General features: G+C 55.9%; 3 protein-coding genes across 6 annotated transcripts; all 3 read left to right on the top strand.

The window, feature by feature from the left end:
* Positions 1-107: 107 nt before the first annotated feature.
* On the top strand, positions 108-10,264 carry rfwd3 (ring finger and WD repeat domain 3). 3 transcript variants are annotated; one of them, XM_049723383.2, is made up of 15 exons: positions 108-243; positions 605-642; positions 849-2,596; positions 3,207-3,433; positions 3,511-3,701; positions 3,799-3,848; positions 3,940-4,125; positions 7,960-8,051; positions 8,143-8,257; positions 8,329-8,545; positions 8,634-8,784; positions 8,860-9,036; positions 9,111-9,325; positions 9,466-9,680; positions 9,764-10,264. In XM_049723383.2, exons 4-15 carry the CDS (start codon positions 3,216-3,218, stop codon positions 9,905-9,907), a joined length of 1,971 nt encoding a protein of 656 aa, XP_049579340.1. In that variant the 5' UTR covers positions 108-243; positions 605-642; positions 849-2,596; positions 3,207-3,215; the 3' UTR covers positions 9,908-10,264. The 3 variants fall into 3 exon arrangements, with proteins under 3 accessions (XP_049579340.1, XP_049579337.1, XP_049579338.1); XM_049723380.2 differs by having other exon boundaries at positions 3,511-3,725; XM_049723381.2 differs by having other exon boundaries at positions 3,195-3,433; positions 3,511-3,725.
* Positions 10,265-10,742: 478 nt separating this feature from the next.
* Positions 10,743-20,814, top strand: LOC125970760 (Golgi apparatus protein 1). 2 transcript variants are annotated; one of them, XM_049723366.2, is made up of 26 exons: positions 10,743-11,155; positions 13,421-13,450; positions 13,528-13,614; positions 13,691-13,906; positions 13,990-14,193; positions 14,260-14,331; positions 14,468-14,654; positions 14,734-14,942; positions 15,048-15,169; positions 15,247-15,348; positions 15,421-15,574; positions 15,835-15,870; positions 16,638-16,862; positions 17,135-17,197; positions 17,269-17,382; positions 17,465-17,553; positions 17,630-17,747; positions 17,840-17,932; positions 18,011-18,148; positions 18,218-18,341; positions 18,428-18,570; positions 18,651-18,752; positions 18,826-18,933; positions 19,035-19,155; positions 19,251-19,357; positions 19,437-20,814. In XM_049723366.2, the coding sequence occupies exons 1-26, from the start codon at positions 10,841-10,843 to the stop codon at positions 19,602-19,604; spliced, it is 3,447 nt and encodes a 1,148-aa protein (XP_049579323.1). In that variant the 5' UTR covers positions 10,743-10,840; the 3' UTR covers positions 19,605-20,814. The 2 variants fall into 2 exon arrangements, with proteins under 2 accessions (XP_049579323.1, XP_049579324.1); XM_049723367.2 differs by lacking the exon at positions 15,835-15,870 and having other exon boundaries at positions 10,744-11,155.
* Positions 20,815-20,961: 147 nt separating this feature from the next.
* Positions 20,962-23,275, top strand: LOC125970775 (relaxin-3 receptor 1). Its single transcript, XM_049723402.2, has one exon. The coding sequence runs from the start codon at positions 21,946-21,948 to the stop codon at positions 23,080-23,082; it is 1,137 nt and encodes a 378-aa protein (XP_049579359.1). The 5' UTR covers positions 20,962-21,945; the 3' UTR covers positions 23,083-23,275.
* Positions 23,276-23,355: the final 80 nt, after the last annotated feature.

The raw sequence follows: 23,355 nt of genomic DNA, 5'->3' as shown, positions 1-23,355 counted from the left end.
TTTTCTCCTCGCTCATTTGAATGGGCGTTGACGATCTCCATTACTTTGTGCATTTCGGGTAGCGAGCCGAAGAAGGAGATCCGGGCCGGGCCTCAGAGCGCTCCTCGCCTCCGCCCAATCAAGGCGTCAACACGTACAAAGTTGTCGAAGCAGAACCTGTTTACTTGCTAGCAATTTAATGACTTGGTCCGACAGGTTCCTTCAGCCGGCTTTGTGCTCCTTGTTGACCACGCAAGAAATAAGGTAACTTCTTTTTGACTTGAATAGTCAACCAAAATAATGTTGTTGTTTTTTTTATTGAGCTGCGAGTTTGTTGTGGTTCGAACCATTGGGGCACTCTCGATCGGCATAAGAAACAAACTTTGGGGTTAGTTTGGGGTTTTTGGGTTGTTGCTGGCCTCTTTTGGTGCCTCTTTTGCTTTTTGTCTTGTTTGTCCTCTTTGGGCCTTGCCAAGCCGCATGTGGCTCCCCAACCCAACGCACAGCCCCAACAGTTTGTTTGTGTGTTTGTTAAATTGTGCAACTTTTAATGGATACACACATTTCCTTGTGCTGTTTTGTTCTCAATTTACATACATGAAATTTGACTTGCTTGATATTTCAGGCATGTCTTGGCAAACCCAAGAATGGGAAGAAGACAATGTGAGTACACAACATATTGGACTTTCATACGTGCGTGTCAAACTGAGTCTTTGGTGTGGGAAAAGTATTATTTCTGGTGTCAAACTTTTCACACTTTGAGTGTGTTTCATTGTCCCAGTGTTTCTTTGAGGTAGGTGTTCAATGTTTCGTGTGTAAAACGTCAGTAGTGTGCATCTTTGAAGTGTCCATATTCACATATGTGTCAGGAGGTGCTGCTGGGAGATGTCGCGTTCATCTTGGACTTGTGCAAGGAGCTGTCCAATGTGGTGGCGAGACCCAGCTCCCACAGGGCCGGCTTCCTGCAGCTCTACAAGCAGGTGAGCGTTTTGGAGCAGATGGTGCTGGCAATCAAGCGGCGGCCCGAGATGGCCACGCCCGAAATCCGGATGGCCCTCGTGGACGCGGGCCGTTGTCTGTCCAGTGCCAGGGACTTCACAAGCAAAGTTTCCGCAGCCAATTCTGTGCTGGGCTTCCTCAAGACCAGCTCGGATGGGTCCAAGCTCCAGGAAATCAGCTGGAAGCTGAGTGAGGCTGTGCAGGAGCTGTCGGCGGCGCTGGAGAGCAGCAACCTCCGGTCCTCCGGGTTGCGCGGCAAAGAAAGCGCAGATGTCGGGTGGGTTGCGTTCACCTCGGCCACGTCGTCGCGTCGCTCCGTCCCCGTGTTCCACCACGCCGTGGCGGTGTGTCCCCCTGTGATGGTTCTGGAGCGGCCTTCCGCCAGCATGGTGAGCTCCACCGTCATCAGCTCCAACCGTCCCCCCACTCGCGCTACCCTCAACCTGGCACGACGTTACACCTCAATGCCGACGGCGTTCTTGATGAGTGGCTCCATAGCACCGCGTGGGTGTACCTTTGTCTCACACTATTTGTGATGTGCTGGTCCTCAACGTATTTTTTTTTTTTTCTCTCCTCCCTGTGGAACTCCAAGGCCAAAGCGCGTGGCGTGCCCCCCTTTTGCTGTATCCTCTTCCAAGTCTGCTTAGGCTCACCAGGTGCAAATCTTCTCACCTCCGCCCTTCTCTTTGCCTTGAGCAAAGTCTTTGTGATGATGCGATTAAGTCATTAAGAGACAAACGGTGATCACGTGTTTTTGTGTTGGGGCGAGTCTGATTTGGCACATTTGGAATTTGGCATTGGATGCGTGCCATGCTGGGTGCTTTCTTCGACATGCCTGACAATTCATTTGGTGACTCACTTTTGTGTCACTCTTTTGTGCTCTTTACTGTTTAGATGTTCTTCATTTTCTCAGTCTTTGCTGTTGCTAAAATAGGATCCGAGTGTGTGCTCCGTGAGGGGCCAACATTGCATGCTGGTGTGTCTTTGAGGTTGTTGGGGTTTGTTCAACATGTCCGCCGTTGAGCAAGGAAAACAAAGATGTGGAGTAACACTTGGTTTGTTATTTGTTTGTCTGAGCGAGTGTGTTTGTGAGGCTTCATCCTTCAAACGTCTTTCTTGTGTCTTTGAGTTCAAAGTGTTTAAATGTAGAGATAAAATGTCTGAAGCGCTTGACTCTTTGAATCTCTGATGGTGTGTCTGTGTCGTGTCTTTGATTTCTAAGAGTGTAAGCCTGGGGAATCAACATTGGGAAACAAAATTGGCGCTTTTTGTGACATTTCATCACGCAAGGTCATATATTGCTTATTATTGGGAAACGTGTACAATACCGGCTAATTTGTAGAAGCATTCTTTTACACCTCCAACGTGGTGAGTTTGGACTAAAAATCCTGCCTTTAGACAACTCATCTCGCTTTGTAGCTGAGCAAGCGATCTTTGTTGATGACGTAACCGGAAATGCGCGGTAAAGGAGCCCGGGAGAATCTCACAAGCGTTTGAGTGTGGCCACTTTTATCGCTTTTGCCTTGGACTCTGGGCCGCTCCAGAGTCCGCTCCGACCACCAGCGACTCCCGCGGGCCGTGAGCTGAACGGCCCCGGCGAACGTCGACTTCTGCACCGGTAAGAAGAAGAATCAGGAGCGGTTTAGCTGCAGGTGGCTAGCGGCTAGCCGTGAGCTGTACTTGATAACTACGAGTTCGGAAGTTGAGCGGCTCGTCATGTAACTTGGAGGTACCACGGAGCGTGTTGCGGTTCCGCGGCAGGGGCGCATGTTGCAGCAGGAAGACAACATGCATGACGTGGTACCCCCGAGGACCAGGATTGAAGAGTCCTCCTCTAATCGAAACGCTTGCTTGTTTGTTTTGAATCCAATCGCAAGCACATTCCAATTCGAGGAGCGAGTCTGCACTGGCCGTGTGAGACTGGATTCAACTGGCAAGAAGGTTCCAGACCATAGTGAAACAACGGCCGAATCTCCAAGCTGTTTTCATAAAACAAGCATTTCAACTAAGCGTTGGAGCTTGTCTTACTCCAAAAACGGATGCCACCGTTTTTGCTTTCACTGCACATAATACAAATGTCCGTTATCTGCCTCCTTCACGATCAATGAGTTTTGGCCCAGAAGCATAAATTGGAGCAAATGTGTAGATGACATGATGAGCTGCTGTGACAAGTAAATTTCCCCGCTGTGGGATGAATAAAGTTCTATCATCATCAGTGTCCTCATCAGATAGAAGCAATGGAGTTGGACCCCCTCCAGCGCAGCGCCGCCGCTCCCTCCATCATGTCCGACTCTGGCAGCAGCACGGAAGTGGACGAGGAAGACGACGCGGGTGGCGAGGGGGAGGCCCGAGTGGCGGTCCCGCTCACACTTCCAGCCACCTGGGCCTTCAGTCAGAGGAGGGCGGGCCAAGGGAGCGCCGCTACACAGTCGTCGCCCGTGCGGAGGCGGCTTCGGTGAGGCTGTCGTCCGTCTGTCCTCGTGCATTTCTCAGACGCCAAATGGTTGATTATGAGCGGCCGTCTCCATCTAGGCACGCCATCCGGGTGCACTACTCCAGCCAGACGGCCACGCTCCCTAGAGGCTTCCCCAACTTTGTGCTGCGAGCACCCGCCGCCGCCGCCGTCCAGCCCTCCAGCAGCACCGAGGCGAGCGAGTCTGACGAAGAAGAGCCCGGCGGGGTGGCCCCGGCCCCTCCGGCTCACCCGCGTCTCGACGGCCCTGGTGAGAATGCGCCCCCCGATGCCGGTAGGTGCCGCTTTGTGATCCAAACGCGGCGTCTCGGGCGTGCTTTCCCTTCAAGTCTTCTTCCCGCGTTCAGCCGCAGACGGCCAGAGAGAAGGAGGAGACGACGGAGCTCCCGCAGCACAGGTAGCATACCGAGCTTCGGCTCGCCGACGCATCGACGGGAGCCCTGGTTGAAAGTTGTTTTCCCGTCGTAAACGTCGCCGTCTGCTTACAGCCGCCCCCCGCCGTGCCAACGTTCCAAAGCGAGGAGGGCGACGGCAACACGTGCAGCATCTGCTTCGAGGCCTGGACGGCGGTGGGTGACCACCGCGTGGCCGCCCTGCGCTGCGGACATCTCTTTGGCTTCACCTGCATCCAGAAGTGGTTGGCCTCGCAGCGCGCCGCCGCCAAATGTCCGCAGGTAGGTCCCATCTTCACACAAGTCAAGTCAAGTTTATTTGTATAGCCCTAAATCACAAACAGTCTCAAAGGGCTTCACATAGCCATCCATCCATCCATCCATCCATCTTCTTCCGCTTATCCGGGGTCGGGTCGCGGGGGCAACAGCTTCAGGAGGGACTCCCAGACTTCCCTCTCCCCAGCCACTTCATCCAGCTCATCCCGGGGGATCCCAAGGCGTTCCCAGGCCAGCTGAGAGACATAGTCTCTCCAGCGCGTCCTGGGTCGTCCCCGGGGTCTCCTACCGGTGGGACATGCCCGGAACACCTCCCCAGGGAGGCGTCCAGGAGGCATCCTGATAAGATGCCCGAGCCACCTCATCTGGCTCCTCTCAACGTGGAGGAGTAGCGACTCTACTCCGAGTCTCTCCCGGATGACCGAGCTTCTCACCCTATCTCTAAGGGAGAGCCCGGACATCCTGCGGAGAAAACTCATTTCGGCCGCTTGTATCCGAGATCTCGTTCTTTCGGTCACGACCCATAGCTCGTGACCATAGGTGAGGGTAGGAGCGTAAATCGACTGGTAAATTGAGAGCTTTGCCTTTTGGCTCAGCTCTCTCTTCACCACAACGGACCGGTACAGGGTCCGCATTACTGCCGACGCTGCACCGATCCGCCTGTCGATCTCACGCTCCATCCTCCCCTCACTCGTGAACAAGACTCCAAGATACTTGAACTCCTCCACTTGGGGCAGGATCTCATCCCCGATCCGGAGAGGGCATTCCACCCTTTTCCGATCGAGGACCATGGACTCGGATTTGGAGGTGCTGACCCTCATCCCGACCGCTTCACACTCGGCTGCGAACCGTTCCAGCGAGAGCTGGAGATCACGGCCTGAAGAAGCCAACAGCACCACGTCATCTGCAAAAAGCAGAGACGCGATGCTGAGGTCCCCAAACCGGACCCCCTCAACGCCTCGGCTGCGCCTAGAAATTCTGTCCATAAAAATTATGAACAGAATCGGTGACAAAGGGCAGCCTTGGCGGAGTCCAACCCTCACTGGGAACGAATCCGACTTACTGCCGGAAATGCGGACCAGACTCTGGCATCGGTGATACAGGGACCGAACCGCCCTTATCAGTTGGCTCGGCACCCCGTACTCCCGAAGCACCCTCCACAGAACCTCCCGAGGGACACGGTCGAACGCCTTCTCCAAGTCCACAAAACACATGTGGACTGGTTGGGCAAACTCCCATGCACCCTCGAGGATCCTGCCGAGGGTGTAGAGCTGGTCCACTGTTCCACGGCCAGGACGAAAGCCACACTGCTCCTCCTGAATCCGAGGTTCGACCTCCCGACGGACCCTCCTCTCCAGCACCCCTGAATAGACCTTACCAGGGAGGCTGAGGAGTGTGATTCCCCTGTAATTGGAACACACCCTCCGGTCCCCCTTCTTAAAGAGGGGAACCACCACCCCAGTCTGCCAATCCAGAGGCACTGTCCCCGATGTCCACGCAACGTTGTAGAGGCGTGTCAGCCATGACAGCCCCACAACATCCAGAGCCTTTAAGAACTCCGGGCGGATCTCATCCACCCCCGGGGCCTTGCCACCGAGGAGTTTTTTAACTACCTCAGTGACTTCGACCCCAGAGATTGGAGAATCCGCCTCAGAGTCTCTAGGCCCTGCTTCCTCAATGGAAGGCGTGTAGGTGGAATTGAGGAGGTCTTCGAAGTATTCTCCCCACCGACTCACGACGTCCCGAGTCGAGGTCAGCAGCACGCCATCCCCACTGTAAACAGTGTTGACGTTGCACTGCTTCCCCCTCCTGAGACGCCGGATGGTGGACCAGAATTTCCTCGAAGCCGTCCGAAAGTCATTCTCCATGGCCTCACCGAACTCCTCCCACGCCCGGGTTTTTGCCTCAGCAACCGCCGAAGCCGCGTTCCGCTTGGCCATCCGGTACCTGTCAGCTGCCTCCGGAGTCCCGCAGGCCAAAACGGCCCGATAGGACTCCTTCTTCAGCTTGACGGCATCCCTTACCGCCGGTGTCCACCAGCGGGTTCGGGGGTTGCCGCCACGACAGGCACCAACGACCTTACGGCCACAGCTCCGATCGGCCGCCTCAACAATGGAGGCGCGGAACATGGTCCACTCAGACTCAATGTCCCCCGCCTCCCCCGGGACGTGGGAAAAGCTCTGCCGGAGGTGGGAGTTGAAGCTCTTCCTGACAGGAGATTCTGCCAGACGTTCCCAGCAGACCCTCACAGAGCGTTTGGGTCTGCCAGGTCGGACCGGCATCTTCCCCCACCATCGGAGCCAACCCACCACCAGGTGGTGATCAGTTGACAGCTCCGCCCCTCTCTTCACCCGAGTGTCCAAAACATGCGGCCGCAAATCCGATGACACGACTACAAAGTCGATCATCGAACTGCGGCCTAGGGTGTCCTGGTGCCAAGTGCACACATGGACACCCTTATGTTTGAACATGGTGTTCATTATTGAAAATCCGTGTCGAGCACAGAAGTCCAACAATAGAACACCGCTCGGGTTCAGATCAGGGGGGCCGTTCCTCCCAATCACGCCCTTCCAGGTCTCACTGTCATTGCCCACGTGAGCATTGAAGTCACCCAGTAGAACGATAGAGTCCCCAGAAGGAGCGCTCTCCAGCACTTCCTCCAGGGACCCCAAGAAGGGTGGGTACTCTGAGCTGCTGTTTGGTGCATAGACACAAACAACAGTCAGGACCCGTCCCCCCACCCGAAGGCGGAGGGAGGCTACCCTCTCGTTCACCGGGGTGAACCCCAATGTGCAGGCGCCCAGCCGGGGGGCAATAAGTATACCCACACCTGCTCGACGCCTCTCACCGTGGGCAACTCCAGAGTGGAAGAGAGTCCAGCCCCTCTCGAGAGGGCTTGTACCGGAACCCAAACTGTGTGTGGAGGCTAGTCCGACTATATCTAGTCGGAATCTTTCTGCCTCGCACACCAGCTCGGGCTCCTTTCCAGCCAGAGAGGTGACATTCCATGTCCCAAGAGCCAGCTTCTGCAGCCGGGGATCAGACCGCCAAGGTCCCCGCCTTTGGCTGCCGCCCAGCTCACATTGCACCCGACCCCTTCGGCCCCTCCCACAGGTGGTGAGCCCGTGGGAAGGGGGACCCACGTTTCCATTTCGGGCTATGCCCGGCCGGGCCCCATGGGCGAAGGCCCGGCCACCAGACGCTCGCCTTCGAGCCCCGCCTCCAGGCCTGGCTCCAGAGGGAGGCCCCGGTGACCCGCGTCCGGGCGAGGGAAAACTAAGTCCATTTATATCACTCATCATAAGGGGCTTGTGAGCCGTGCTTTGTCTGGCCCCTCACCTAGGACCCGTTTGCCATGGGTGACCCTACCAGGGGCATGAAGCCCCCGACAACATGGCTCCTAGGATCATAGGGGCACGCAAACCCCTCCACCACGATAAGGTGACGACTCGCGGAGGGGTTCACATAGCCAAAATTGACAATTCTTCTCAAAGCATCCCCTGATCATAAGCTCCCAAAAGGGCAAGGAAAAACTCAAAAAAACCCTGCCAGGGGAAAATGAGAAACCTTGAGAAGGGACCACAGATGGAAGGATCCCCCTTTCAGGATCACCAGGTTGTAATGGATGCAGAGAGTGCACAAGTAATACATAATATGAAAATCAATGAAAAAAATGGATGTCGGAGGTGCCCTCGATTGTCCTGGCAGTGTCCTCAAGGGGGCCGAGCCGCAGCTCCCCCATCCCGAACTGGTCCCCGAGAACCCAGCCAGCCGCTATCAGCTTTTGAGCCACCTAACGTTTTCACTTGCGGCCTCACTCGCTCTTGCGTGTCTCATCAGTGCAACAAGAAGGCCAAGCGCTCAGATATCGTGATGCTCTACACGCCCAAGTTGAAAGCCGTGGACAACAGCCACCACGAGAGCCTCAAGAGGTCCAACGCCCGCCCGCCCGCCCGCCCTCCAGTCAGCCCCACTTTGCGCACTCACCCCACCAACCTCCCTCCCTCCCTCTCTTGTGTGCAGGGCTCTTGAGGAGGAGCAGTCTCGACGGAGGAAGGCCGAGTTAGAATCGGCCCAGTGCAAACTCAAGCTTCAGATGATCACCACCAAGTATGGTCAAGCTCAACAGGAGCTGCAGGTATGGACTTTGTGTTTCCAGAGTCAACGGCCGGTCTTCGGCGCACGCCTGATTCTCTTTTTGTCCGGCAGGAGATCCGAGCTCAGATGGCTCAAGGCGGTGGCGCCACTGCCGCCTCTGCCGCCGTCCCCGCCTCGTCCTCTTCCAGCTCCCACCTGATGGCACCGTACAAGTACTCTCAGGCCGTGGTGGTGTCCGCCAACGGAGGCTGCCGAGTTGTGGCCCACTGCGAAGCGCTCAACTGCCTGCTGGTCTCGCAGCCCTCGGCGCGCGCCGTGCTCCTGCCCGGTGGGCCCTCGCCGCCGCCGCCTTGATTTCTCCTCCCCCCGCCGCATGTCATTCCTCGTGACGTCTTTGCGTGTGAACGCGGCGGCAGGCTGGGGCGTGAAGAAGGTGAGCCTGCACAACTCCAGGCACAGCCAGTACATTCCCATCCACAGCGCGCACATCCGAGCCTTGAGCTTCAACCGGCAGAACGACGGGCTGCTGCTATCCGCCTCGCTGGACAGCACCCTCAAGATCACCAGGTGAGGCGTCACGGTGGCGACGGCGCCCCCTGCTGGCATTTCCCCGCTGGCGACGCTCACTTGGAGTGTTTGCAGCATGCCGAGCAACGCGGTGGTGCAGACGTACAACGCGGGCAAGCCGGTGTGGAGCTGCTGCTGGTGCTTGGACAAGCCCAACTACGTCTACGCGGGCCTCAACAACGGCTCGGTACTGCTCTACGACATCAGAGACACCAGCACCCACGTGCAGGAGCTCCAGCCGCTGCGCTCTCGGTGAGGGAGGCATTTCCTCCGGCTCCCGCTTTGCCCGAAGCGAGCCCAACGTTGTCTCCAACTTGTTGTTTGAGGGCCCCGGTGGTGTCGCTGTGCTACGTCCCCCGCGCGGCGTCCAGCGCCTTCCCGTGCGGCGGGCTCATCGCCGGCACGCTGGAGGGCGGCGTCTTCTGGGAGCAGCTGGACGACAACACGTACAAGCCGCACAGTCTGCCGCTGGAGGCGGGAGGTTGCACCGGCATCCAGGTGGAGACGGAGAGCCGACATTGCCTGGTCACGTACCGAGCCGGTGAGACGCCGCCGGCAGTTGATACGGAACTCGCTCGTTGGTGTCATCGCGCAAAACCAACGAGGATTTGGGCTTCGGACCCAAACTCGGACGAGCGGTAACGACGTCCTAAGTCAGCCGCGCTTGTTTTGAGCACGCAGGCCGCCTCAACCCGATGGTGCGCTGCGTCCTGATGGCGCTGACCCGGACGCCGCAGCAGGACGCTGGCGAGCCGCCCGGCTGCTCCTGCTCACCCGTGCAGACCTTCAGCGTGGGCCCGTGCTGCAAACTGCTCACCAAGAACGCCATCTTTCCCGGCCCGCACGGAAGCGGAGCGCTGGTGTGCGCTGGAAACGAGGCCACGCGATGCACCATGGTAGGTCCCGCGACACGCAAATTCACGAGTAGGTGTTTGCGAGCGCCCATCTGATGGCTTTTTCTTTGCGTGCCGCCGTTGAGGTGTGGGAGGCGTCCAGCGGCGCTCTTCTCCAGAAGATTCCTTCCGACCTGCCCGTGCTAGACATCTCGCCGTTTGCCGTCAACGGCGAGCACTTCCTGGGCACGCTGACGGAGAAGATAGTCAAGCTCTACAAGTGGAAGTGAAAAGGCCTCCCTCCGGATGGACGGATGAACGCTCGATGGTGGCGCCGGGTAGAATTTGTTCATCATGTTGAGCGTTCAAAGGCACGTTTGGAACATTCTGTTGCAAGGGAGGAAGGTTTCGGCGTCTTTGAGCGCAAGCCTCGGATGTTAGAGCGGCCTTGAACTCGGCACCGGCGCTTTGTGCAAGAGGCCGCCGCGCTTGCGTCCGCCAAGATTCCCAATCGAGCCAAAATCGGCTCACGCGCCTGAAATGCTCCCTTTGTGGACGATGCACACTATGATGACCGCTGTTTGTTTTCTACTCGTTATTCCATTTCTGTTTCTCAAGTGAATAAAAACCATCTTTTTTAGTCTGAACTGTCTGTCCAAGCTTTTTATAAAATGCAATTTTATATCTATTACAAAAAACAAAAATGCTTTTGAGCTTTTTTTTTTTTTTAAGCTTTTGGGTGTTATATGGGTAAAGCCCCCCATGCACAAACAGCCATGCAAGTTCTCGTTTACAAAATTTAGTGACGTACAAGTTTTGGCCATGACGGCAAAGAAAAGAGATGAACACATTTATTTCATGGCAGTCTAATGGACATGTCATCACGAAATTTCATTCAAAGACGTATGACAAATTTCACTTGACAGTGTTCTTTCCCTGAAAGATTGATAACTTTGAGTGATGAGTGACACCTTGTAATTGGCAAACGAAAACGTCTGCCCTGGGGTGCCGCTCTTCTCTTCGGTGTATCGGATTTGAGCCGCCGCACGCGCTTATGAATTATTTATGAGCCAGCCGCCCACGGTCAGGCAGCCCGGCCCAAGGGTGCGCCCTCCCTTTCCCTTTCCCTTTCCCTCTCCCTCGCTGCCTGTCCGCAAGCGTGCAACATTCCCGAGCGTCCCTGAACGCAGCAGCCGCAGCCGAGCAGCAGCAGCAGGCTGAAGATGGCCGACTGCATACGTGTTCTTCACCTCCTGCTTTTCTTGAGCGGCTCGTCGCTTCTCTGGCCGTGTCGAGCGGACGCCAATGCGTGGCCCGTCGCGGCCAACCTGCAGAATCCGCCCGGTGCCGTCAACGCGGCCGCCGCCGCTGACAGGAACCCGGTCGTCGGCGGCGCGGCCTCGGCGCATCGGAAGCGCTCCGCCGGCTGGAAGTTGTCCGAGGAGGCGGTGTGCAGGGACGACCTGACGCGACTGTGCGCCAAGGACACGTGGAACAACAACCTGGCGGTGTTGGAGTGTCTCCAGGACAAGAAGGAGGTTGGTTGGTCGCTTGCTTGCTGCCCGAGCAGGGCTTTGGGAAGCGGCGGTCGGTCGGTCGGTCGGTCGGTCGGTCGGGGAGTGCCCGCTCAAGCTTAGCCGCCTCCGTTAGCCACCTGCTAGCCCACGTAACACACAGGACGTCACGCGGGACTCCCATCGCGATTGGGACGACTCGGCCTCTTCGACGCTCTTGTACAAGTAGCATCGAGCGCACCACTAGTTTTATAGCGTCGACTTGGCATTCGCCTATTGCGCTGCTGTTCGGCGTGCTGCTTTTCCCTCTAAATGCTTTTCTTATCGTGTTGTCGACGTCTCTTGCCGGCCGACTTTGTGTAAAACTTCGATTGAGTGGAGCGAAAAGCGCCGCCGTCGGGAGCCTCAAAAAGCTTGATGAGAGACAGACGAAAAGACTCATTTGGCAAAATGTGTCGGCCGAATCGAGCGCACGACGAGTCTGTCTGTAGTCGCTCATGTGAACCCATGAGCAATGTTTTCTTGGCGATGACCTGACATCGCCGACATACGGGAAAGAAACATCCGCGCTCGCTAGGAGTTCGCTCAGGTGTGACGAGCAGCAATTCGAGTTTGGCGATCTTGGTTTTGTTTGGGAAACGCTTCGTGTCACTTAAATATCCTAAAAGTGATCAGCGATGGGCCAAATATTTCGAATAGGTGCTCCTTGCAACATTTCTTCATGAGGAGAAAGGCCATCGAACCTAAACTATTGGGCCAATCCTTCGAATCGTCATAGAAATTGAAGGTGGCAAAAGTACGGACGCCCACATTCATTTGGGTGTCGAGTGATCACGTTATTCTTGAAATCCAGGAAACTGATGGGATCCGAATCATCTTGATTTGGAAGGGAAATATTATTCAATCTTACGCCGCTGAAATCGAACAATAACAAACTGAGGCTTTGATCCAGATTAATTTCAATTCAATTCCAGAATCTGTATTCGGTCTGGAACAACACGCGTTCAAAAATGGATCATGAGTCAACATTTGTTTTGAACTGGGCATGTAACAGAAAGTCATGTGAAATTGCAATCTTTTTTTATGTAATTGTTGATTCTTTACAATTGTTCACCAGTTAAACATCAAAGCAGCGACTCGGCGGCCCCCATGTGACACACGTGACTTAAGTCGTACGGGGACGTTTTTGTTCATCTGATCAATTTGCGTGTTGTCAGGGCAGGGCAAAGCAACGGCGCAGCGAGCGCCTTCTCAGGCATTTCGTGCGTGCTCGCAAGTCGCAACGTTGACACAAGATTAGCACGATCGTAAAAATCGCTCAGTCCGCTTTATTTCTAGATCAATGTCCTGGAATAGACAAACAGGAGAGACGGCCAACGACAATGGACAAATGTCCACGTTCGAGCCAGCCCAGGACACATTTTTGCTATGTTTGAGATGCCACGTTAGCGGAGGAACCACTAGCACATAGCTAAGCGTCATCATAACTTGTTTAGAATGTTGCGTCTTGTACATACATTTTTGTCCGACATGCGGTTAGGAAGCATGTTTTGTAACCATCATGGAGATTTGACAGTTTGTAAAACAATCGGATCTCATTCAGCACAAAGGCTGATGGGCGGGCCGACGGCCGGGCTGGTGGGCGCGGCGTTGTACCGCTTTTAGACACACATTGTGTATGTGGGTGTGTGCGTGTTGTGGTTTGGTCTACGTGGAGTCCAATGGGAGGAAGAAGATGAAGACCTCGGTGGAAAGAAGGCGTCTGCTCACATTGTGCAAAAGATTTCATCATGCGTAGAATAGACGGAAAGAGACCAGGGCAAATTGCACGCTTGGTTTTATTTTCAAACCTTAAGTGACCTTGAATGTCGTGGCGACGAGCGGAACGCCATGCTGCTGGACTGGACCGGCCGGCCAGCCAGCCAGCATTCTCGCCATGCTGCGTCCGACCGGTTCCACCCGCTCTTAGCATCGGCCGTGAAGATTTCATCCGAGCCGTTGCGTTTGTGTTGGACTTTTGAAGAGTGGGTCATGTGACCGCAGAGGCAGAAATGGCTGATCAGATTGAGGCCGAATCGTTTCGGTGTGCATTTTCTTTAAAGGAAGCAAATTTGTTTTGAAATTGCTGTGCTGCTATTCACAAACAGGAGTGTCAAAGTTCATCAAAAGTCTAACTTTGAAGAAAGTAAAAAAATAAACAAAACCACAAAGACGGAGGAAAGAACTTTGAATACCAACGCCGGCTCACTCTCGCTCTCTTTTTTTTTTTTTTTTTTTTGTGTCTTCCAGGATTCGGACATCGCGCCCGAATGCAGCCATGTAAGTGGGCCAGCCCCAAATGTGTTCCGGCCGCCAAACCTCATTTCTTATCATTGTCGTCTATCTTGGCGCTCTAGCTGCTGTGGAACTACAAGCTCAACCTAACCACCGACCCCAAGTTTGAGTCGGTGGCCGTGGAGGTGTGCAGGTCCACCATCTCCGAGGTCAGTCCGCTCGGCGTCGACGCTCGGCTAAAAGCGAACCAAAAAAACAAACAAAACGCTGCCGGTTGGGCTGCAGATTAAAGAGTGTGCGGCGGAAGAGCTGGGCAAAGGATACATGGTATCGTGCCTCGTGGACCACCGCGCCAACATCAGCGACTACCAGTGCAAGCAGTACGTCACCAAGATGACCAGCATCGTCTTCAGCGACTACCATCTCATCTGCGGCTTTGTGGACAAGTGCCGCGACGACATCAACGCGCTGCACTGCGGCAGCATCAGCACGGGGGACAAGGTGGCAAAGCACCAACCTTCGCTTACACCCTCCGTCCGAGCTGGCCGTCTGACCCACCGGACGGACGCTTTTTGCCGCCGCAGGACGTCCACTCGCAAGGCGAGGTGATCGCGTGCCTGGAGAAGGGCCTGGTGCGCGAGGCCGAGGAGCGGCCGGGGGCGCACGCCATCAAGGACGAGTGCAAGAAGAACATCATGCGCGTGGCCGAGCTCTCCTCGGACGACTTCCACCTGGACCGATATCTCTACTTTGCCTGCCGGGACGACCGCGAGCGCCTCTGCGAGAGCGTGAGTCTGCCTTCCTTTCTGGCGTTGGCCTTGGAAAACCCAAACTAACTTGATGTGTTTGTGCAGACGCTGGCGGGCGAAGGTCGCGTCTACAAGTGTCTCTTCAATCACAAGTTTGAGGAGGCCATGTCGGAGAGGGTGAATAGCATTTTTGCCCTACTTAGCATTTGCGCTTCACTCCCGATCCGCTTCTGCTTCCAAACTGGGCATGGCGAGAATTCACTCGTTTCAAATCGACAAACGCATGAGGATCATCGTGTGTGTGTGCGTTCAGTGTCGCGAGGCGCTGACCACCAGGCAGAAGCTGATCGCCCAGGACTACAAAGTCAGCTACTCGCTGGCCAAGGCCTGCAAGTCGGACCTGCGCAAGTACCGCTGCAGCACCGACAGCGGCGTGCCCCGCGCCCGCGAGGCGCGGCTCTCCTACCTGCTGCTCTGCCTGGAGTCGGCCGTGCATCGAGGTGCCCGCTTAGCCTCTGGCGCAAGCCCGCCGCCGCCGCCGCCGCCCTCCTTCCAACTGGCCTTTGTGTTTGCGGCCAGGTCGCACGGTGAGCGGCGAGTGCCAGGGCGAGATGATGGACTACCGCCGCATGCTGATGGAGGACTTCTCGCTCAGCCCCGAGATCGTGCTGCACTGCCGCGCCGAGATCGAGAGCGACTGCTCGGGTCTGCACCGCAAAGGCCGCACGCTGCACTGCCTCATGCGGGTCGGCCGCAAAAACGCCATCGACCCCAACTGTCAGCGCGCGGTCAGTCCAGACGCGGAGTCTGCCTGGCCCGGCCCGGCCCGGCCCGGCCCCTGTTTGACTTTTGCTGAAAGCCGGTTGTGGTTCTTTGCGGGTTTGGTCCCATAGCTGCAGACGCTGATCCAGGAGGCGGACCCGGGCGCCGACTACCGCATCGACCGCGCGCTGAACGAGGCCTGCGAGTCGGTCATCCAGACGGCCTGCAAGCACATCCGCAACGGCGATCCTATGTCAGACAAAAACGAAAGACGGCCGGCTCCTTCTCTGTGCTGGCCGCGTTGACGCCGCCATCTTTATGCCTGTTCAGGATCCTGTCGTGTCTGATGGAGCACCTCTACACGGACAAGATGGTGGAGGACTGCGAGCATCGGCTGCTGGAGCTGCAATACTTCATCGCTCGGGACTGGAAGTAAGCCAAGGGCCGAACTGAGCGTTTGCGGGCCGAGTGCCGACCCCCCCTGACCCGCCCCGCCCACCGCAGGTTGGACCCCGTCCTGTACAAGAAGTGCCAGGGCGACGCGGCGCGCCTCTGCCACACGCACGGCTGGAACGAGACCAGCGAGATGATGCCGCCCGGCGCCATCTTCTCCTGCTTGTATCGCCACGCCTACCGATCAGTGGAGCAGGGCCGCAGGGTGAGTGAGTGAGTGAGTGAATGAATGAGTGAGTCGCTGGGCTGGTGGGCGGGGCCTGCAAAGTGGCTGCGCTGCTTATAGGTAGACGTGAGCTCTTTCAAAATTCGCGCAGATTTTTTGTTTGATTTGTCAGACAAAGATGATGACAAACAAACAAACAAAAAAACCAAAGTGGCAGATTTTTCCACTTGTCGTGAGTCTAGGGGGCGGGGCATCCGCGTCGTGTACGCTCGCTCATTGACCGCCACGTGTTCTCGTAGCGCCCGGTCCAAGTCACTGAAGAAGGAAACACCACTGTGAGTACGATGACGACGCATTTTATTTTGTCCACATGCAAACTCAAATCTCAATTTAGATGGCTGGTCAATGACTCCAAGGAGAACTTGGACTTTCCAAACCAAAAGTTTAGGCTTTTTTTTTTTTTTTTTTATGGTACACTCAACTCCAATCTGGTGGCAGCCTCCATTTTCAATTGCAGTCTTTTCTCACAGACGCTCTCCTATTTCAAGATGCACTTGACTTTTCATGTGGACAAAAAGGAAGTTGGGGTTTTTTTTCTTTCTCAAAATTGAGGACATGATGGCTGAAATTTGGGTAACCGATCGTTGATTCATAATAGAGGTGGTGATTTGCTCAACTGTCATGTGGGCAACCTCCTCCCTCAAATGATGTCGTTCCTTCTAATCGACCCTCTGTGCTTTGACTTCCGAGTGGGCCAACTTCGCAGTTTGACACAACTGGCAGTGACTGACTTCTTGAATTGCGCTGCCCCCATCTAGTGGCTGCGGTCCGAAGCGCACTCATAAGCTCCAATTTTTTTTGCTCGCATCTCCAAACAAAATATACATTGGAGTCAGGAAAAGCTTGTCTCTTCAAACTCCAAATTCAAGGCGCTCGTATCTCAAAGCACCACTGTATTTGTGAAATTTGAAACCATGGCGCTGCTAAGGTGTCCTGGCTAATTGCGGGTGAGCTGGAAATGAACAAAGCGAGGGGCGGTGAGATGTGAAAGGTGTCATTCTCTTGGTTGTGATCGCCGGTTGTGTGGATGTTTGCGCCGCAGCTGTCGCGCGACTGCAAGGTAGAGGTGCAGAGGATCCTCCACCAGAGGGCGCTGGATGTGAAGCTGGACCCCGAGCTGCAGAGGCGCTGCATGACCGACCTGGGCAAGTGGTGCAGCGAGAAGACCGACTCGGGACAAGAGCTGGAGTGTCTTCAGGACCACCTGGAGGACCTGGTCCCGGACTGCCGCAGCGTGGTGGGCAACCTGACCGAGCTCGAGTCCGAGGTAGGTTGGAATTTCCCCCCCCCCCCCCCAAAAAAAAATTGCCACATAGTGTTTTTGCTACTCCCAAGCCATCATAACAGGAAATGTTATTTTAAGAAAGTTAATCATTACCCACAAAATGACGGACGGCGAAGCACTACTTTTGGCTCCGGCCTTCCTCATAAAAGCGCCTCCCTCACCGCAGCACGGGTGCTTGACACCAGTATGCCACAAGATGGCGCTACTGTGTTTGGAGACTGTTTTCAGCTTGTGTGCTTTTGTGGCGCGCTCAGGACATTCAGATCGAGGCGCTCCTGATGCGAGCCTGCGAACCCGTCATCCAGGCCCACTGTCACGTAAGTGTCCTTCTTCCGGCCAATGATGTCATTGTGCGGTTGACACGCCCCCACCATCGCCCGCTTCCCAGGAGGTGGCCGACAACCAGATTGAATCCGGAGACCTGATGGAGTGTCTGGCGCGCAACAAACACCAGAAGGAGATGAATGACAAGTGCTCGGTGGGCGTCACGCACTTCCAGCTGGTGAGCTTCCCGCACACGCTCTGCTCTGCCTTTTGTCTTTTGCTCGTGTCGTTTGGCGCCAACATTTGCTCTGTGCGAGCAGATCCAGGTCAAAGACTTCCGCTTTTCCTACAAATTCAAGACGGCCTGCAAGGAGGACGTCCTCAAACTTTGTCCCAACATCAAGAAGAAGTAAGTCCTCCTCCTCCCCCCCCCCCCCGCCCCGAGTTGTGCGACGGATTGCGTGATGATGTCGCGTGTCTGCCAGGGTGGACGTGGTGATGTGTCTGAGCAGCACGGTGAGGAACGACACTCTGCAGGACGTCAAGGAGCAGCGCGTGTCCGTCAAGTGTCGCAAGCAGCTTCGGGTGGAGGAAGTGGAAATGGTACGTCCGCCCGCCGGCGCTCGTCACGTCCAAACTGCGCCGTGCTGTCATTGTGTCCCGCGTCGAGACGACTTTGTGCCTTTTGTCCTCAGTCCGAGGACATCCGGCTAGAACCGGAACTGTACGATTCGTGCAAGCCGGATATCAACCGCCTGTGCCAGACCGTGGCCTTTGGAAACGCGCAGGTCGGGGCCCGCACACACACACGCACACACACGTACGTGTTGACATGTTATTTGACACGTGACACGTAACGTGCAAAGGTGATCGAGTGTCTGAAGGAGAACAAGCGTCAGCTGACCCAGCGCTGTCGGCAAAAGATCTTCAAGCTCCAAGAAGTGGAGATGGTGGATCCCGACTTGGACTATCAGCTGATGAAGGTCTGCAAGCAGATGATCCGGGTACGTCACGTGTGGTCGCGCCGGCTGGTTTTTGCCCCTTGGCTTTTGTGACCCCTGTTTTTGGTGCAGCGCTTTTGCACCGAATCCGAAGGCAAGAACGTCCTTCAGTGTCTGAAGCAGAACAAGAATAGCGAGCTGATGGATCCCAAGTGCAAGCAGATGATCACCAAGCGACAGATCACGCAAAATACAGGTGGGGGTGGGGCGGCGCGTGGCCTCCAGTCATTTCTTTATTTCGCCTGAAATGACGCTTTTGGATTTGCGTTGTTTGTTGGTCAGACTTCCGTCTGAACCCCATCCTGAGGAAGGCGTGCAAAGCCGACATTCCCAAGTTCTGCCAGCCCATCTTGAACTCGGCCACGGCCGACAACGAGCTGGAGGGACAAGTCATCTCCTGCCTCAAGCTGAAGTACGCCGACCAGGTCAGAACCGCGCGGCCCTCTCGTCGGCCCCGGCTCCCGTCTTCGTCTTGTGACGCGAGCGCTCGTCTGGCCTTTGTCAGCGGCTGTCGTCCGACTGCGAGGACCAGATCCGCATCATCCTGCAGGAGTCGGCGCTGGACTACCGACTGGACCCTCAGCTCCAGCTCCACTGCACCCAGGAGGTTCGCAACCCCTCCGCCTGCATCCGGCTGCTTTAGCACCACGCTAAGCTAATGTCCGTGTGTGCGTGTTCAGATCACGCATCTGTGTCCCGAAGAGGCGGCGGCTCAAGAGCAGACGGGTCAAGTGGAGGAATGTCTGAAGATCAACCTGCTGAAGATCAAACAGGACGCTTGCAAGAACGTAATGAGGCGGAATCGACGACATCTGGCTCGTTCCGAACGAGCGCGTGTTTCTCACCAAAATCTGAGCTGCCACTTTGTTTTTGTTCTTTTTGATTTCAGGAGGTGTTGAACATGCTGAAGGAGAGTAAGGCGGACATTTTTGTGGACCCTGTCCTGCACACGGCCTGCGCGCTTGACATCAAGCACCACTGCGCCGCCATCCCGCCTGGGAAGGGCCGCCGTGAGTACAATCATGTCGTTTCACGCTTTAAGTGTGCCTTGAAAATTTGTTGACTTCATGAGCCCTAAGATGGAGTTGATGCTTGGTGTGCGCAGAGATGTCGTGCCTAATGGAGGCGCTGCAGGACAAACGCGTGCGGCTGCAGCCCGAGTGCAAGAAAAGACTTCAGGACCGCTTGGAAATGTGGAGCTACGCCGCCAAGGTAGCTATGGCTAACCCGCCAGCCCGCCAACTTGAAATTGGGACGGAGCCACATGACGCCGCATTTGCGTTTGGCGCAGGTGGCGCCGGCGGAGGGTTTCTCGGACCTGGCGGCGCAAGTGCTGACGTCCCCGTCCAAGAACTACATCCTGAGCATGATGGGCGCCAGCGTGGCGCTGCTCTTCCTGATGGGCTTGCTGTGCGGGAGGTTGACCAAACGCGTCACCCAGGAGCTGAAGGACAGGTAGACCCCGCCCACTGCGGCTATGGACACGCCCACAGGAGGAACCCCGCCTCTCAAAGACCCTCCTGGAACGCTCAAAATGGACGTCAACCACTCTCTCTTAGCCCCCCGCCCACGGCCGGAGGACCTTCCCATTTATTTTTTTTGATTTTGATTCTTTTTCCGTGCCGCTCGGTGGGGCCGGAGGAGAAGACGTGTGAGGGAGCCCGACGTGTAAATGTGTAAGAAAAGAAAAAGAAAAAAAAGAGCGAGAGAGAGAAATGCCACATGACCTGCTCTTCTGCGCTGCCGCGCCACGATGACTCGGCCCCAATCTGGTTGTGTGCGTGTGAGGTGTGTTTGATTTACTGCTGTGGGACTGCCAGGCGGGCGGTGCCAACGCAGCCCCGTCCGCCTCCTGCACATTCTTCTTCTTCTTCGGCACACCTGCCGTTTGCTTTGTGATGTCATCACATGTGACCAGCACTGCGCCGTGATTGTCTGCAATGGTGAAGTCAAAGTCTTCCCACGTCACTGTCGTGGAAAGAGCGCAGCACTGCGCAGTGTTTGTCACAGAAAAAACATTTTTGCAGTCACCATTTGGCTGTTTTTTCAGTTTGTAAAATCATTTGTTACGCGGCGGCGTCCGCTATGGGTGGGGCGAGCACACTGCGGAGCATCCAAGTGTCTCTGGAATCATTGCACACGACAAAATATCCTATCAGAGTCGCTAGTTAGCTCATTGGCCTTATTTATTGGTTTAGGTGGGCAGACGTCCTCTGCTCCAATGGCGTTTGTGACACCCGCATAGCTGCCGCCGCCGCCGTCCCCTTTGACGAGGAGGACGCCGTTTGTTTTGGTTCTCTTGCATGCGCGTGGGCGCTCGCGGCAAAGGATCGGAGCTCCCGGGAGCCCGGTGATGATGTCACTGCGGCGTGACGTTGCACTCGGTCTTGCCGTGGCGTCCTGTCGCATAGTGGATGTCGTTGCTCGCGCGTGCCATTGTCGGAGCGGTCGTCGGCGTGTGACAGACTTCTGGTTCTCCTTCTGGTTCTTGTGGTGGCCAATAGACCTGCTTTATTTTGCGCTAAGCAAAGTGGTTGTTTTGTTTTTGTAAAGGATGTTTAGGGTTGTTTTTTTTTTTTTTTTTTGCTTCTGTCCACTTTTTGCTCTAATTATTGTGTACAGGTTTAAACAGGAGCAGTTTGTTGATAATAAAGTCTGCAAGATTTCTACCTGGGTTGCTTTTGTCACTTGAGCTCACAATGGCGCTAAAAGCAGAAGTCTCCCTGTGGCCGAGGGCCATCTTTGCAGGCCATTGGATGATATCTGGCGACCGCCCTGCTTGACATTGACCCTGATTTGCCTTTCTTTCTCTGTGTGGTTGCCCTGGACCTTGCAATTTTGAACGTCCTTCTTTTTGTGTGCCATCTGAAAAATATAGAGATGATCCTAAATCTTGACATGTTTTTCTTTTTGTGAAAGAGACGGGCGGGTGTTACCAGCTGCACAGTGATAAGGATTTTTTTTATTTTGTTTTCCAGGGCAGGTGCGAACGGGGCCTGCCTTCCTTATCTTTGTTTGCTCATTAAGCAGCAGCGGCGGCGGCGGCGGCTCAAGTCAACACAACACAAGTGACGTGAAATATTGGTTTGTCCTCAAACACAACCGCGAGCGCATACAGGAAATTAATCCGGTGCGCTTTATTTATATATTTTTTTAATTTGTGTCAAGTTTACGGGAAGTTGGCCAAACTTTCTTTTTGTATTTGGAATGTGCGCTTCAGCCGCTGTTCACTTAAGTATTGAATCAGTTGAAAAGATCGCGCGCGCCCGCGCGGGAAGCCATTTCTCAGTCTTTTCATTCCGACTACAGTGCGCAAATGAGGGCATCATCTTACTCACTCTCATGCTCCTACTCAGCTTCACCGTCACCTTCATCCTCGTGAGTACTTAAGAGCAAATGGTGTCCCGAATATTCTTTGTAAGATGTTTTATGTGTGCGTGTGATTGAAGTGTGTTTTGCCGGTAATGATGGGAAAACAACCCTCGTATGCATGTGCGCGTGTGTTTGTGGGACGCGCGCGCCCGTGCGTGTGTGTTTTGTCACTGATGGGAAAAGAACACATGTGCGCGTGTGTGCGGTGCTTTGCTCCATCGAGGGCTGCCACTCTGGTCCACACGCCTCCCCGTGCACGCGCATGGGTATAAATGGCGCTGCAGCGGCGAGCAGAGTAGTGAACATGAAGTCGGGTGCGGGGCGAAGTCAAGCTCAGAGGGTGTCTCGGACGTGAGGCGCGAAGGGATCAGGACCGCCGACATGAGCCGCGGCCTGCAGTTGGCGGGGTGTGATGCGCGCCCGCGGTGATGGCCGCGCCGCAGGTGCAAATCGGTAACGCGAGCGCTCCGTGGAACGCGACGGCGGCGGCGGCGGACGCTTCTGCGGATGGCTCCGCGGCCCTGCGCGTGCTGGTGTCAGCGCTGTACTCGCTGGTGTGCGCGGCCGGGCTGCTGGGAAACCTGCTGGTGCTCGCTCTCTTCAAGGCGCGCGGTCCCGGCGGGGGGCAAAGGCGGAGGCGCGCCTGCGCCGTCCACGTATTCATCCTCAACCTGGCCGCGACGGACCTGGGGTTCGCACTGACGTTGCCTTTCTGGGCGGCGGACACACTGCTGGACTTCAGCTGGCCCTTCGGTCACGCCATGTGCAAGGTGGTTCTGAGCGCCACCGTGCTCAACATGTACGCCAGCGTCTTCTTCCTCACCGCCATGAGCGTCACGCGTTACTGCTCGGTGGCGCGCGCGCTGCGACCGCGGGGTGGCGGGCGCTGGGGGCGAGGGCGCGCATGGTCGCCGGGCTGGGCTGCAGGCGCGCTGTGGGCGGGGGCCACCGTGGCCACGGCTCCCGCCGCCATCTTCTCGACGGTGCGTCACGTAGCAGGGGAGTGCCTTTGCCTGTTGGACTTCCCCGAAGGAGGCGCCTGGCTGGCGCTCTACCACCTGCAGAAAATCCTGCTGGGTTTCGTGGTGCCCCTGGCGGTGGTGTGCGCGTGCTACCTGCTGCTGCTCAGGCTGCTGCGCGCGCGCGGCGCCGAACGGCGACGCGCCCGCGTCACGCGCTCCATCACCATCGCGGTGCTGTCCTTCTTTCTGTGCTGGCTGCCCAACCAGGCCGTAACTTTGTGGGGCGTCCTGGTCAAGCTGAACTTGCTGCAGTGGGACCGCGCCTACTACGTGGCGCACACGTACGCGCACCCGCTCAGCGTGTGCCTGGCGCACGCCAACAGCTGCCTCAACCCGCTGCTCTACTGCCTGCTGCGCCGGGATTTCCGAACCCGCCTCAAGGAGAAGTTCCGGAAAGTGCTGCGGCTCGCCGCGGGGCCCACGCGCGCTCCTGCATCGCCTCATCACGCGCACGCCGGTGGCATTCCACTCAGCGACTTTATGGACTACAGCGAAAACCTCGGACGCTCTCGACACGCCGAACTCTGCGCCCCGGTTGAGTGAGCTCATCGTGGAATCATAGGTCTGACTTTTGAGTGCGTTCTGGCGCTCGGCCAATAGATGGCGGCACCAAATTAGAAACTACGTCTGGCCCGATGTCAATTCATCTGCTTCAATGACAGGTCGAGCTGGGTGACAGATAATATACTGCAGGTCCCATCCACTGCTAGTGCCTTCAAAACTCTGTCTTTTTTTTTTTTTTAAATAAATTTTTAACAACAATAAACGAAGTTATTTGTAATAAAAAAAGAGAGCGAAGCCGATGAGAATTTTCAA

This window comes from Syngnathus scovelli, chromosome 6, assembly GCF_024217435.2.
Source record: "Syngnathus scovelli strain Florida chromosome 6, RoL_Ssco_1.2, whole genome shotgun sequence".
Lineage (NCBI taxonomy): Eukaryota > Metazoa > Chordata > Actinopteri > Syngnathiformes > Syngnathidae > Syngnathus > Syngnathus scovelli.
This window is presented reverse-complemented; position numbering and strand designations above follow the sequence as displayed.